General features: G+C 34.4%; 1 protein-coding gene across 2 annotated transcripts in view; it reads right to left on the minus strand.

Annotated features, from left to right (window-relative positions):
• Positions 1-12,985, minus strand: part of LOC149788928 (serine/threonine-protein kinase nekl-3-like) — a 63,964-nt gene that overhangs the window by 30,865 nt on the left and 20,114 nt on the right. For both annotated transcript variants that reach the window (XM_089975066.1, XM_089975067.1), the window contains exons 2-4: positions 10,229-10,498; positions 5,568-5,668; positions 4,829-4,925 (exon numbers count right to left, since the gene is read on the minus strand). In XM_089975066.1, coding sequence (XP_089831192.1) covers positions 4,829-4,925; positions 5,568-5,668; positions 10,229-10,498 — 468 coding nt within the window. The remainder of the gene's footprint in view (positions 1-4,828; positions 4,926-5,567; positions 5,669-10,228; positions 10,499-12,985) is intronic.

The following is a 12,985-nucleotide window of genomic DNA, read 5'->3' on the forward strand; positions in this document are numbered from 1 at the left end:
AGTTTTAGACATCAACTGTACAGGATTATATGACCATAGACAGTTTCAGACATCAATTGTACAGGATGACCACAGACAGTTTTATACATCAACTGTACAGGATTGTATAACCACAAAATAGTTTTTGACATCAAATGTACAGGATTGTCTGACCATGGACTGTATTATATATCAATTGTACAGGATTGTGTGACCATAAACAGTTTCAGACATCAACTGTACAGAATTGCGTGATCATAGACAGTTTTTGACATCAATTGTACAGGATTGCATGACCATAAACAGTTTGAGACATCAATTATACAGGATTGCATGACCACAGACAGTTTTAGACATCAATAGTAGAAGATTGCATGACCAAAGACAGTTTTAGACATCAGTAGTAGAAGATTTTATGACCACAGACAGCTTTATATATCAATTTTATGGGACTGTATGACCATAGACAGATTCAGACATCAATTGTACAGGATTGCATGACCACAGAGTTTTAGACATCAATAATAGAAGAATGCATGACCAAAGACAGTTTTATGTATCAACTGTACAGGACTGCATGACCATAAACAGTTTTAGACATCAATTGTACAGGATTGTATGACCATAGACTGTATTATATATCAATTGTACAGGATTATGTGACCACAAATAGTTTTTGACACCAACTGTACAGGATTGTATGACCATAGACTGTATTATATACCATTTGTACAGGATTGTGTGACCATAAACAGTTTCAAACATCAACTGTACAGAATTGCATGATTATAGACAGTTTTAGACATCAATAGTAGAAGACTGCATGACCACAGACAGTTTTAGACATCAATAGTAGAAGATTGCATGACCAAAGACAGATTTATGTATCAACTGTACAGGACTGCATGACCAAAGACAGTTTTAGACATCAATTGTACAGGATTGCATGACCAAAGACAGTTTTAGACATCAATAGTAGAAGATTTTATGACCACAGACAGCTTTATATATCAATTATATGGGATTGTATGACCATAGACAGATTCAGACATCAATTGTACAGGATTGCATGATCATAGATAGTTTTAGACATCAATTGTACAGGATTGTGTGACCAAAAAACAGTTTTAGACATCAACTGTAATACAGGTTTGTATGACCACAAACAGTTTTAGATATCAACTGTAGAGGATTTTAAGACCATAGACAGTTTTAGACATCAACTGAATGGGATTTTATTACCATAGACAGTTTTAGATATCAATTGTAGAGGATTGTGAGACTGACCATTGTCAGCTTAATCAGACATCTCTAATGCTTGATCTTCCATTCAACAATTAATGAAGTATCTCCTGATGAACAATAATAAAATAATTATACTTGAGATCAAGATAAACTTTGATGTACCAGTAAAATAACCTATAATGACTTCTATTGTGAGTTGGTCAATACGAGGTTGAATGTTTCATAAAATTTCATGTTCACTTCAAAAAAGATATATATTTACAGTGTACATCCATTATAATGCCATGCATTACACCACCACATAAGTAAATTATTGCCAACAAACTGTCCGGAACAATTTCTAGATCACTTAATTCCAGAGTCAAGCCAACACCCTAACATATGCCATCCAAAAGCTTTAGTTTACTCTTTATCACTTTGGGCTACTGTCATGATGATGAAAAAACATTTGCTCGACATATCATGGAAACTAATTTTTTTCTTGTAAAATATGTTTCTTTGAGAATATTTATCTAATCATAGAAGAACTACCACTACCTCACAAATCCAGCCCTAACAGATACTACTTTTACCTAAAAGGAGCTCAAAGTTGTCAGGCAGAGTGATCTCCTCTTATTTATAAGACTTGGCAGCACAGTATAAAAATATCCCAGTTATTACTGGAGCATAGGGCATGCTCCCTATGGATGTAACTGTGGGGAGGGTGTATGCGTATTATGATTGAGTAAGTATTTTCAAAGAAACAGATTTGTTTCTTCTTCAAATATGTTACGCAATCATAATACCTTAGGAGAATAGGTAAGAGGTGGAAGGAGGTGCATCCTCTTACCCCACAGATATCATCTCCAGTCCTTTAAATTATTGAGACAGCTTCTAGGTAACCATACTGGAAGAGACTCCATTTGTTTGGGCGATGGTTCAAAAGGGAACAAATTCCCCCTGCAAATCCAGCGGAGGTCATCAGGCCACATCTTAAGAAGCTCTCAATTGGTCTAGATGTCAGAAGATGGGAGATCTGTTGTGCTGCAGATATACATCTGACCAGATTGAGTTGGCCTCTCTGGAATGACAGATCTCAGAGATAAAAGCAAGAGAATGTGGACTCCAATCTCCATCCCATAGCCACACTGACATCGGTTAGCAAACAATTCCAGTCTGTTGCTAGGTTGGTGGCAACCGCTCTAACCTCTTGAGCCAAAGTATGTAAAGGTTCATTGAACTGGGGTTACTTCCCTACATGCTGAGTGAGTGACCCCCTTACTCTAGGATGTGATATTCTGTTCCAATTGATACTCCTATCCTTTCATGAGAAGTAGAAAGACTTAGCTAGGCATGATCTCTCTCGATTCAATGATTCTGTTTGTATAAACAAAACACCTGAAATCCCAGAGTTGGACTTGTCAGTGGCCTTCAGTTGGCATGTCCAGATGAGACAGAGAGTTCATGACAAAAGTTTAGATACCTTTGGAAGAGAGAAAGTTCTTGGCAATGAAAGAGGATGCCATCATGAATAAGGCTGACCCATCTTGTCTGAACTAGTGGCATGTAAATCGGGTCTGCTGATAGGGAATGTATTTCAAGAATTCTGCCTGCAGTTGCTAATGCCTTGAGGAAGCAGGTCATGTATGAAAAGGAGCTTCAGAGATGCCATTGAAAATAGTTGAAAGGTTCTGCTTTGGGCACAGGGTTAATGTTTCTGGCCATGTATACACAAAGTTGGTGAGAAAGTCTGGCCAAGTATACACAATGTTGGTGAGAAAGTCAGATAAGTCCTGGGTTTGTCCAATATCTTCTTTCCGATGATGATGAAAGGTGTCGGCGATCATGAAGCATTAACCTTGGATCGTACTCAGTGCTAACTTGCTCACTTCAAAGAGTCAGAGAAGGATGTTAACTATTTGCTGTATTGATGCCTGGAAAGGCATAATATGTTTGTCTGCACTGGGTGCATCTACCATTTGACTTCATATACTTTTGGAGTGGAGGGTCATTGCACCTGAGCGATTCTCTCCATGGCAGGTTGCAAAAAAGTTTAATTCTGAAAGCCTGTTTGAGATGATCTTGACGTGCAGGTTCAGGGCTCCTGAAAAGGATGAAATAACTGCTGTCATGGTTATATGAGTAGATGAAGGAAATCCTGAATTGTGCAGGGTTTCCAATGCAAGACTGATGAGGTAGTTAGTCCACAGCTCCTCCCGGTGGAGTGGTGCTATGAGGATGAGGCTACAGGCTGATTCCACTGCTTTCTGTATCAGTTTGGAATCAGATGTGTTGGGGGGGGGGGTAGGTGTACGAGTTCATGTTGGTCCAATCCAATGATAGGATGTCCACTGCACAAGCTTTTGGATCCAGGATGGGAGAGACAAAGGATGGGGTTTTGGCATTCCCTATTGTCACAATCAGGCCCACAAACGGTCGGTCCCATTGCGTACAGATCTGAGTGAGAACCAAGGGATGGAGAGACCATTACTTCTGTACTAGTTGATTGTTCTGTAATGAAGGGTCGGTTAGTGTGTTGAGGAGCCCCTGATATGTTGAATATGTATGGCTTGTTGATAACAACACCACTTCAGAAAGTCCCGCACCATGACACAAAGCTTTGGGTACTGGGGTCCTCCTTGTTGTTGAAGATAAACCACCATTGTAGGATTGAGTTCCTCCTTGTTGTTTGAGATAAGTCCCACACCATGATGCAAAAATCTGGGTAATGGGGTCCTCCTTGTTGTTGAAGATAAACCACCACTGAATGATTGAGTTCCTCCTTGTTGTTTAGATAAGCCCCACACCATAATGCAAAGGTCTCAGGACTGGGGTCCTTATTGTTGTAGAAGATATACCACCATTGTAGGATTGAGATAATCCTTGTTGTTAAGCAAAGTCACCACTGTAGAGTTTTCACAAAGAATGAGAACTCTCTTGCCATCTAAATATTCTTGTCCCCAGTGAAAGGCTTTCACAGTGGCCATCCACTCCAGAATTATGGATATGAAGATGTTCCAGGAGAGTGTATGCATCACTGGAGTCCCAAAATGCTGGCAATGGGTGGACTTCCCAGCCATTTGTATTTGCATCGGTAAATGACTATAATCTCAAGCTATTGGACGCATAGAAGAAACCCGTTATAATTCCGCTGATGTTGCCTCAGTTGGATGCAGATGTTGAGAGGGTGGTCCAGTAGGCAAACCTGAGAACTGCATTTGTGCAGAAAAAACAGTAGCAAAGCAGTAGAAGGTGGCCTAGGACCATGAAAGCCTTGGATAGAAACTCAACAATATGTACCTGTTAGTAAAGGAAGTACACATATATTGGAGTTACATGAGCACTAGAAATTTGCACGTATAAATAAGTATAGCATCAACTGACTGTGAAGTTGGTTAGGCCCCACATGCAAGTACCTAAATGTGTGAAGATGACAAAGTGTAGCAGCTTGTAAAGGCAGAACTTTGTCGGGATAGAAAGAGAGAAAAAATTGGAAATATAGATAGAGTATACTTACATAAGAAGTGAAAAATTCCTCAAACTTGTAGTGATATATTTTCTGACATGTTTATGATGTTTACCACTAACTGTAAGGAAAAATAGTTAAATGACTTGCCATACATACCTTGCTGTCATAGGGCAAGCAAGAAAAAATCTCTGGACTCATGTAATATGGACTTCCACAGAATGTTACAGCTTTGGCATTGGGTTTCTCTAGAACTCTGGGAAAAAACATAAAAACTAATTTTTTACCTCTTTTTACATCAGCGACCTGCAAATTAAAGTGAAGCCCATACTCTGTTTTCAGAATGTATGCATCAAGAAAATGAAGAATGATGATGAAGTTGAAAAACTAGTACAGTATATATGCACACAATTTGGCATATAGTTTGCTTTTATGTCTAGAATTATTTTAAAAATAAATATTTTTAACTTAATGATAAATCACACACCAAGTACATGTTTAGACTCATCGCTGTATTATTAGAATGAATATATACCGCTAAGACAAGCTAACAAGTTCAGAAACATACTAGTAAATAACATTTTATTTTGTCTGTGTTTTTTACAGAAATATTTCTACCTGTCTACCATTAAAATAATAGCATTGCTTATGACTTGTAAATGGATACTATAGTCCTAATTGATATATGTTTGGTATAAACTTCTACTGTATATTGATTATAGAGTACAATACCAATAATACAAATATTAACTAGTTGCAATGTGTGAATGAACCAGAAAGGCACAATTGACAAGAATTATTTCCATGGAGTCATGAATACATGAGTAAATAAGTGTGTAATCAGACAAAAAAGCTAACCGTAAATAGGACCTACTAATTAGAAATGTAATGTATGTACTTTGTCAAACCCATATCCCCCAGTCTAACATCATAGTTGGCATCAAGGAAAATATTTGGGCTCTTCAAATCTCTGTGGAGAGCATTCAGTCCATGCAGATACTGAAAATGGAAGAACATTAAGAAATATATTTTAAAAAATCAATATTTTTAATATTATACAGCATTCCCATTCAAGTAACAAAAGTTTTCATTAGCATACAAAATCTTAACATTTGCATACATTTCTAAATTTGACTAAATGCAAATACACACTGACATCAAAAAGCACTTTTATTATGTAAGTCCTGTACATATTATTTCTGGAGTAAACACAGAAGTAAGATAGTTCTGTTAGTGAAATTCACTCATATGCAAATTATGATCACAGTCAATCAGCTGCTTGGCTCTATTTCTCTAGACTTACCTATTAAGTGACTTGTTGACCAAAATACTCTGTTGTGAAAGTAACAGCAATGACCATTGGTTGTTGAGTACATAGTTATCCAATCATTTTACTTGATCATTAACATGTTACCTAGGAAAGCCATGTGAAGTAGATTACCATGATGGTTATTATTTAATGCACTCTGTGCAAATACAGAAATTATCTAAAAATATCTACTGCTGAAAGCAGGATTATACATACAATGCATCAGATGTGAAGACTGTGACCAAAGATTGTGACCAAAACAAAATCAAAACTAACACCCAAAACAAGTGAAGACAAGCAGGAATTAGCATTGGTTATTCTTGGAATATAATTAAAATTGTTTCTATTCTATTGTTAAATTTTATGTATTATCAAGATCATGGTCCAATTAACAATTAAATAATAATGAAACAAAAAAAATCTGATATTAGGTTAATTAATAGATTTTGACCAGTGTCATGAACATTATACATGATGAGCCACGTGTAAACTAAACATATAACGTCATTATTTACCAAAATAGATTTGGTTTCCAAACCACTGTACATCCAATTATATCTATGAAGTCTCAATTTTGACCATTGTTGGTGCATGTCATGTGCCCCCAACCACAAAATAATGTGGGAATGCAGATTAGAAAATGCTTTTTATTTTTTTAATATTATATCTGGTGGTCATTAAAAATGATTTTTCATTTGATGTTGCCTCATTTTATGTGTGATATTTCTTCATATTGCAAGTACTGTGATGATATCTTTGACTTCTACATGATATCATAACATTTAGTTCAAGTGTTGTGAAACTGAATTTTCAAATGATACCTATAATATTTCTTCATAGTCATATGACTTTAACATTACATTATAACATTTAAGTTCTTATCATCATGCAGTTAAAATGCAGTTTGCACAGTTCTAAAGCAATTATATTAATATTTTTATAGATCATTGAATAAAACAATTATAGACTTTTGTTTTGATGAATGTGCTGCCTTATGAGCCAATAAACTTACCATACTGACTTCCACTTTATGCAATCAATATCAGATTTATTGGTTCATAAACTTTGATAGTCATCTCAATCATGATCAATAATTGTATAACATTTGTAAGATTCTAAAGCAAACTGAATCACAACTTTCTTTTAATAATGTAATGAAAGAATTCTAGACCTCTGTTCTAGAGAATATGAGTATGACCCAATAAAAATATTGAACTGTGCTCTTCTTTTCATCAGTCAATATGAGGTTGTATGACCCAATAAAAATATTGAACTGTGCTCTTCTTTTCATCAGTCAATATGAGGTTGTATGACCCAATAAAAATATTGAACTGTGCTCTTCTTTTCATCAGCCAATATGAGGTTTTATTATATGCTCATTTTTGTCTCCGTTAACTTTACACTATCATAATCGTTCAGTATTTTACGATATTGCACACCTTCATATTGCACCCACACGCAGGACATGTGTGCCCAATAATGTATCAGGAACTACTTTGTAAACAAATCATGTACATTCGCATAGTAGGTGCAATACATTTTGGTTGATTAAATTTGTTTCTGAATGAACTAAAGCAGATGTTTCGTGGACTGCAACATACCACCTGCTTTGCTACATTCCATGTTAACTTTTTGATACACTGTTTCAGATTTTGTGATAGACACCAGATTTCATAAAATTGCTTGGTACCTACAAATAACATGCAAGCTATAAAGGCATAAACTGTCTCCTTCATCTGGTAATAAAAATGGCAAAAAAATATACTTACAGTTTTACATTCAAAATGTCCACAAAATGTACTTTCTTAGTTCTGCAAATTCGAATTACATGAGCCATGTCATGAGTTCTCAAGCTTGATAATCAAGTCGATTAAACATTTCAAAACTGTACTGTAATTTCAACTATATTCCAAGTACAATTACATCTTCCTTACTGTACTAAAAATGAACATTAAATTCAATAGTGTCTTTTTGATTACTGCAATTGAAACACTTCATATTTTCCCCACATTATGATTTCAAATAGTCAATGACAGAACAAACACACTTGCAGATGTAAACACACTTCTCCCTCGCTGCTTCAATCTGATGTATTTCATGTACAATTTGCACAGATGAATCCAGTCCAAAATCACAAAATTTCATCAAATCGAAACAAAATACCAAAATCTATTCATTCCAGATCAAATGGAAATGTTTTTGCAATACACATTCATTCACAATATGACTGCAAATTTCAATTTTAACTAGACATGCCATTTTCTTTCGAAAGTTATGTCGAGCACGCGAATAAGTTGAAATTTATCTGGGCGGAGTTATGTGTGCATTAATAATGTTGTTGTGTATTGATAAATCTGCACTTGTGTAATTAGTTTGGAATGTGGCATACATTCATTTACGTTGTTTATTGTAGTGTATTTTGTTTATATAATTAAACCTTAGTAGAATAAGAAAATGAGCATATAATAAAAAGGTTACTGCATTTGTATGGGAAAATATGAACTCGTTTTGTCAGATGGATATACATCACTCCTATAGTCATGCAGTATTCCATCCAAAAAACTTGTTCATATTTTCCCATACAAATGCAGTAACCTATAAGTATGACCCAATAAAAAATATTGAACTGTGCTCTTCTTTTCATCAGTCAATATGAGGTTGTATGACCCAATAAAAATACCATACTGTGCTCTTCTTTTCATCAATCAATATGAAGTTGTATGACCCAATAAAAATATTGTACTGTGCTCTTCTTTTCATCAGTCAATATGAAGTTGTATGACCCAATAAAAATACCATACTGTGCTCTTCTTTTCATCAGTCAATATGAGGTTTATAGCCGATTTTTAACTTAATATTCACCTTACCAAAGGCAAATAATTGTTGGGTTTTTTTTAAAATATTAGAAAATAATTTTTGATTGAAGAAATTCTTTTCAAATATTTTGTTTTTAAAAAAATCTCATAATTCTCTAGTGTTATAATGTTTCTATTTTTTCAGCATGATTTTCTAATAACTGAAGATCAATTTTTAATACATGGCAAAATTTTCTAACATTTTTTATATACTAGCAAAGCAATTATTAATACCATAAAATGATATTTTAATATTATAGTAGAAGAAAATTTTCTAATATTATAAACTGCTTATTTTTGTACATAATGGATTGTTATAAAAGTGAAACCAAAGTTTAGGAAAACTACTCAAAGCCTTTACTACAAAATAGTTAAAATCCATATAAAGATAAAACTCAGTACAGCTAAAGTCACAATACGATGAACAAAATAAATGCCTGATTCAATCATAACAACATAGAGACACAGGAAAGGTTCATGTCCATTCAAATGGCATGCAAATGATATATTATCTATTTGAAAATGTAAAGATATTAAAATCTGTTTTCTGCAAATATGAATACTATTAAACCAAAAACAATTCATATCCTTCTCAATTTGATAAAAGTCAAAATGTTCCAATATCCTTCAATATTATTGAATATAATCTGCAATCATTTTCTTCACTGACCCTTGAAATGGACTATTATTAATGATGTCAATTTTTTTTCTCCCAGTGTCTTGATGTCTTCATGGTGACAAGCATAGTTTGTTTGCAGAGATGATTCAGGTCATTTTTGTTTACATTAAGAATAAAAATTCTTTAGAATTCAAAAACTGTTTAGAAATGCAGAACAGAACTTTTGATTAAATGAAATCCAACATTTTCTCAAGGACTATATATTACACATATTTCTTCCATTAATAGACCGCTCCGGTGGCCTAGTGGTTTGAGCGTCTGCCTCGGATGCGGGAGGCTGCAAGTTCAAACCCTGGCTGAGTCATGCCAAAAATGGATAAAAATAGTACTAGCAGCTGCCTTGCTTGGCACTCAGCATTTAAAAGTTAGTGCTAGGACTGGTCAGCCTGGTGTCAGGATAACGTGACTGGTGGGACATCATGCTACATGTCTGCAGCATGATGCCCCACAGCTAGACATCACTATAACTTTCACACTGCAGACATCATAGTAATATGACTGAAAAATTGTTAAAGCTATGGTAAAAATCCAAATCACACACACACACACTTCCATTAATATGAAGCTGCATGTTATATTCAATGGGGCCATGCATTAAGCAGGGTTTTTTAAAATGTAAACAAAAAATGTATAGTTTCATTCTCAGTTCTTTAGTTGGCTTGATAGATCATGTTTAAACATTTGAGAGAGAGAGAGAGAGAGAGAGAGAGAGAGACCTTCAAAGCCTCTGCTGTTTGTAAAAACCATGTAAGGATCAGTTTTTCTTCCAGCTTGGAACCTTTGTCCTGCTGAGCTTCTAGATACCCTGAAAGGTCACCATTAGGACAGTATTCTGTAACAATATATAGCATCCCTTCATCCTCAAATGAGGTGATGTAGTGTAGCACATAACGGTGGTTGAATTTCCTCAATACTTCCGCCTCCTGTAAAGCCATTTCTCTCTCTTCCCGTTTACTTGTTGTGAGGTCCATAACTTTCATGGCATACTGGAAAAATATTCAAACTAAATTTTTCATAAAATATAACCAGCTAGAAAAATAAATTAATGATTTATGCATATGTAGACCTGGTATCCCTCACCTTGGTAATGTTACTGCAGTTAACAAAATAACTGATAAATCTCTATAGAAACTTACTTGCAATCTTTACATCTTGTCAATGTAATCTGACTTGATTATGATAAAGAAATCCACTCTGGGATCATGGTATTAATATGGAAATGAGTTCAGTCAATACTGTATTAATATGTTGGGTAAATTGGTTATGAAAATTATGATTTATTTGCAAATCAAATATTTACCATTTTTTTTACATGAAACTCTATCATTTTCTGAGTGACCAACTCAGCCAAATATGATGATGAAGATCACACTAATATGTGACTACATTTTTGTTTGTTTTACATATAAACCCCTTTCCAAACATGCAGATCAAAAGTGAGGTCAAAATACATTTTTATTTCTTGAAAAAAAAAAAAATTCCTCTAATAATATGAAAGTCTATATTACTTTATGTACATTTTTATACACACACCAGATTTCTTTTCTTGACCTCAAGTGGTATTTGCCCAGTAAAGCTAACAATGTTTTTCCCCACAAAAGTCTAAGACAGAATGTTTAAAAAAAATAAATAAACAATTGCTGAAATGGTCTCAATATCTAAATAGCATATCTACATATGCATACAAGTATGCAAGCCAAATTGAATTGTTCCGCCTCAAGAGTTTTCCCTAAAGTTGCTAAAATAACTGTTGTCAAAATGGTAATAGTATAAAAGTTATTAAAACATATGTAAAGAATTTAAAACTGGATGTAATGATCAAAACAATAATCAGATCATCTACCTATGAATACAAATAAGTCTTTCAAATTAATTTGTCTACCTAATACTATTTTTTTGTTTAATTGTGAGAATAGGTGAGGGGGGGCAAAAGAAATGTCCATCATTTTCAAAAGTGTGCATCAAACCCGAAATAGATTTGTGTGTGTAAACATGTATGCCTATGCTAAAGATATTATAAGAGTGCAAATTTATGTCAATCTATAAAGAGCACATTAATTTGGACAAGAGAACAATTAATTAGATTTATGGGGACAGGTCCTCATTAAATTGCTATATTGCAATGATTTCTAATGTCTGTGTCCTAAGGGAAAATGATTCTTAATTGAGCCTTCCTTTATTTAACTGTCAGACAGATTAGAAAAGGGAAGGTTAGCCTTGATTTTATATCGAAACTGTCAGAGTTGAGTTTTTCCAGATCAGTTGTTTGGAAATCTAGAAGTCAGGTTCACTTCAATTTTGATGGCGAGTTATAAAAGGCGGTAGAGACGTTTAATCCTGATTGGTTACGCTAAATAAGGGGCATGTTTCCCACACGAAATTTCTTGGTTTTAATATTGCTCCATTGAAAATCTGGTCAGTCTACATTTTTCCTGCAAGAGTGAAAATATAAAAGACTCCAAGACTGAATTTGGAAGAAATTCTCTCGTAAAACATTTGTCAAATGAGCTGGATGTCTGGAAAGTCAACGGACACAATTCAGCTGTAGAAGTGAACAAAGCTTGAAAGCACAAGGTATCTGCGTCAAGCTCATGTAATTTGTTGATACCATTATAATGATTTGCTTAAATTTATTTACTTATATTTGCTTGAATTTATTAGTTTAAATCCCTAGATCAATTCTCTTGATGTGAGTATAACTGTGTTTGAGTTCATCTATCTGAATTCGAACAATGATCTTCTTTGTATAAGTTTGACGAATTGTTTCAATTTGTCATCTTGATTGTTATAGGAATCTAAGAATTTCATGCATTACTTTAGTTAATATGAGTTACAAGAATCCATGTGAATTCTCCGATTTTAGATGATTTCACGTATGATAAAGACTTGAATGTGTGTATTTGCTGAAAATAATGTAGTTTAGCCATACAATGAATTTCATTGATTCATTTGTGTAATTGAGATGAGAAAGGAACTGTTAACTCGTGTGATGTTAATGTGAGTCAGGATAGAACAGCCATTAAGAAGTACGCTAATCTTATGAAACTGGGTTTGTTTATGGTCTGCTATGTTTAGTTTGACCAGATAGCCTTTGGTATCTGTTTGAATTTCGATAAAAGGATAACAGACATAACGAGAGGGGAGTAATGATTTATTCCCATTAGGTTATCTGACAGAAGATTTAGGTTGCATCTCCATTTATTTTGAAAGGGGAAATAACTCCATTGATGTATCCACATACATGTACCTACTTATAAGTATCTACATACTTATGTATCCACCTACCCACACCGAGTTTGAGGACCGAAAAGAGGCGAGACAATAGGGAATTTGGAGAAGGAAAAAAGCAAAAGGACAGAGAAGAACAGACACAGTGACATTGGAGTGAACCAGAAATAAGCAGGTTATGAAGTTGTCCAAGGCAATGACTTTGGTTGTTCACTCAATTATATGATGAACCAATCCTATCGTTT

This window comes from Sinohyriopsis cumingii, chromosome 11 (genome assembly GCF_028554795.1).
Source record: "Sinohyriopsis cumingii isolate HCF-2022 chromosome 11, ASM2855479v2, whole genome shotgun sequence".
Lineage (NCBI taxonomy): Eukaryota > Metazoa > Mollusca > Bivalvia > Unionida > Unionidae > Sinohyriopsis > Sinohyriopsis cumingii.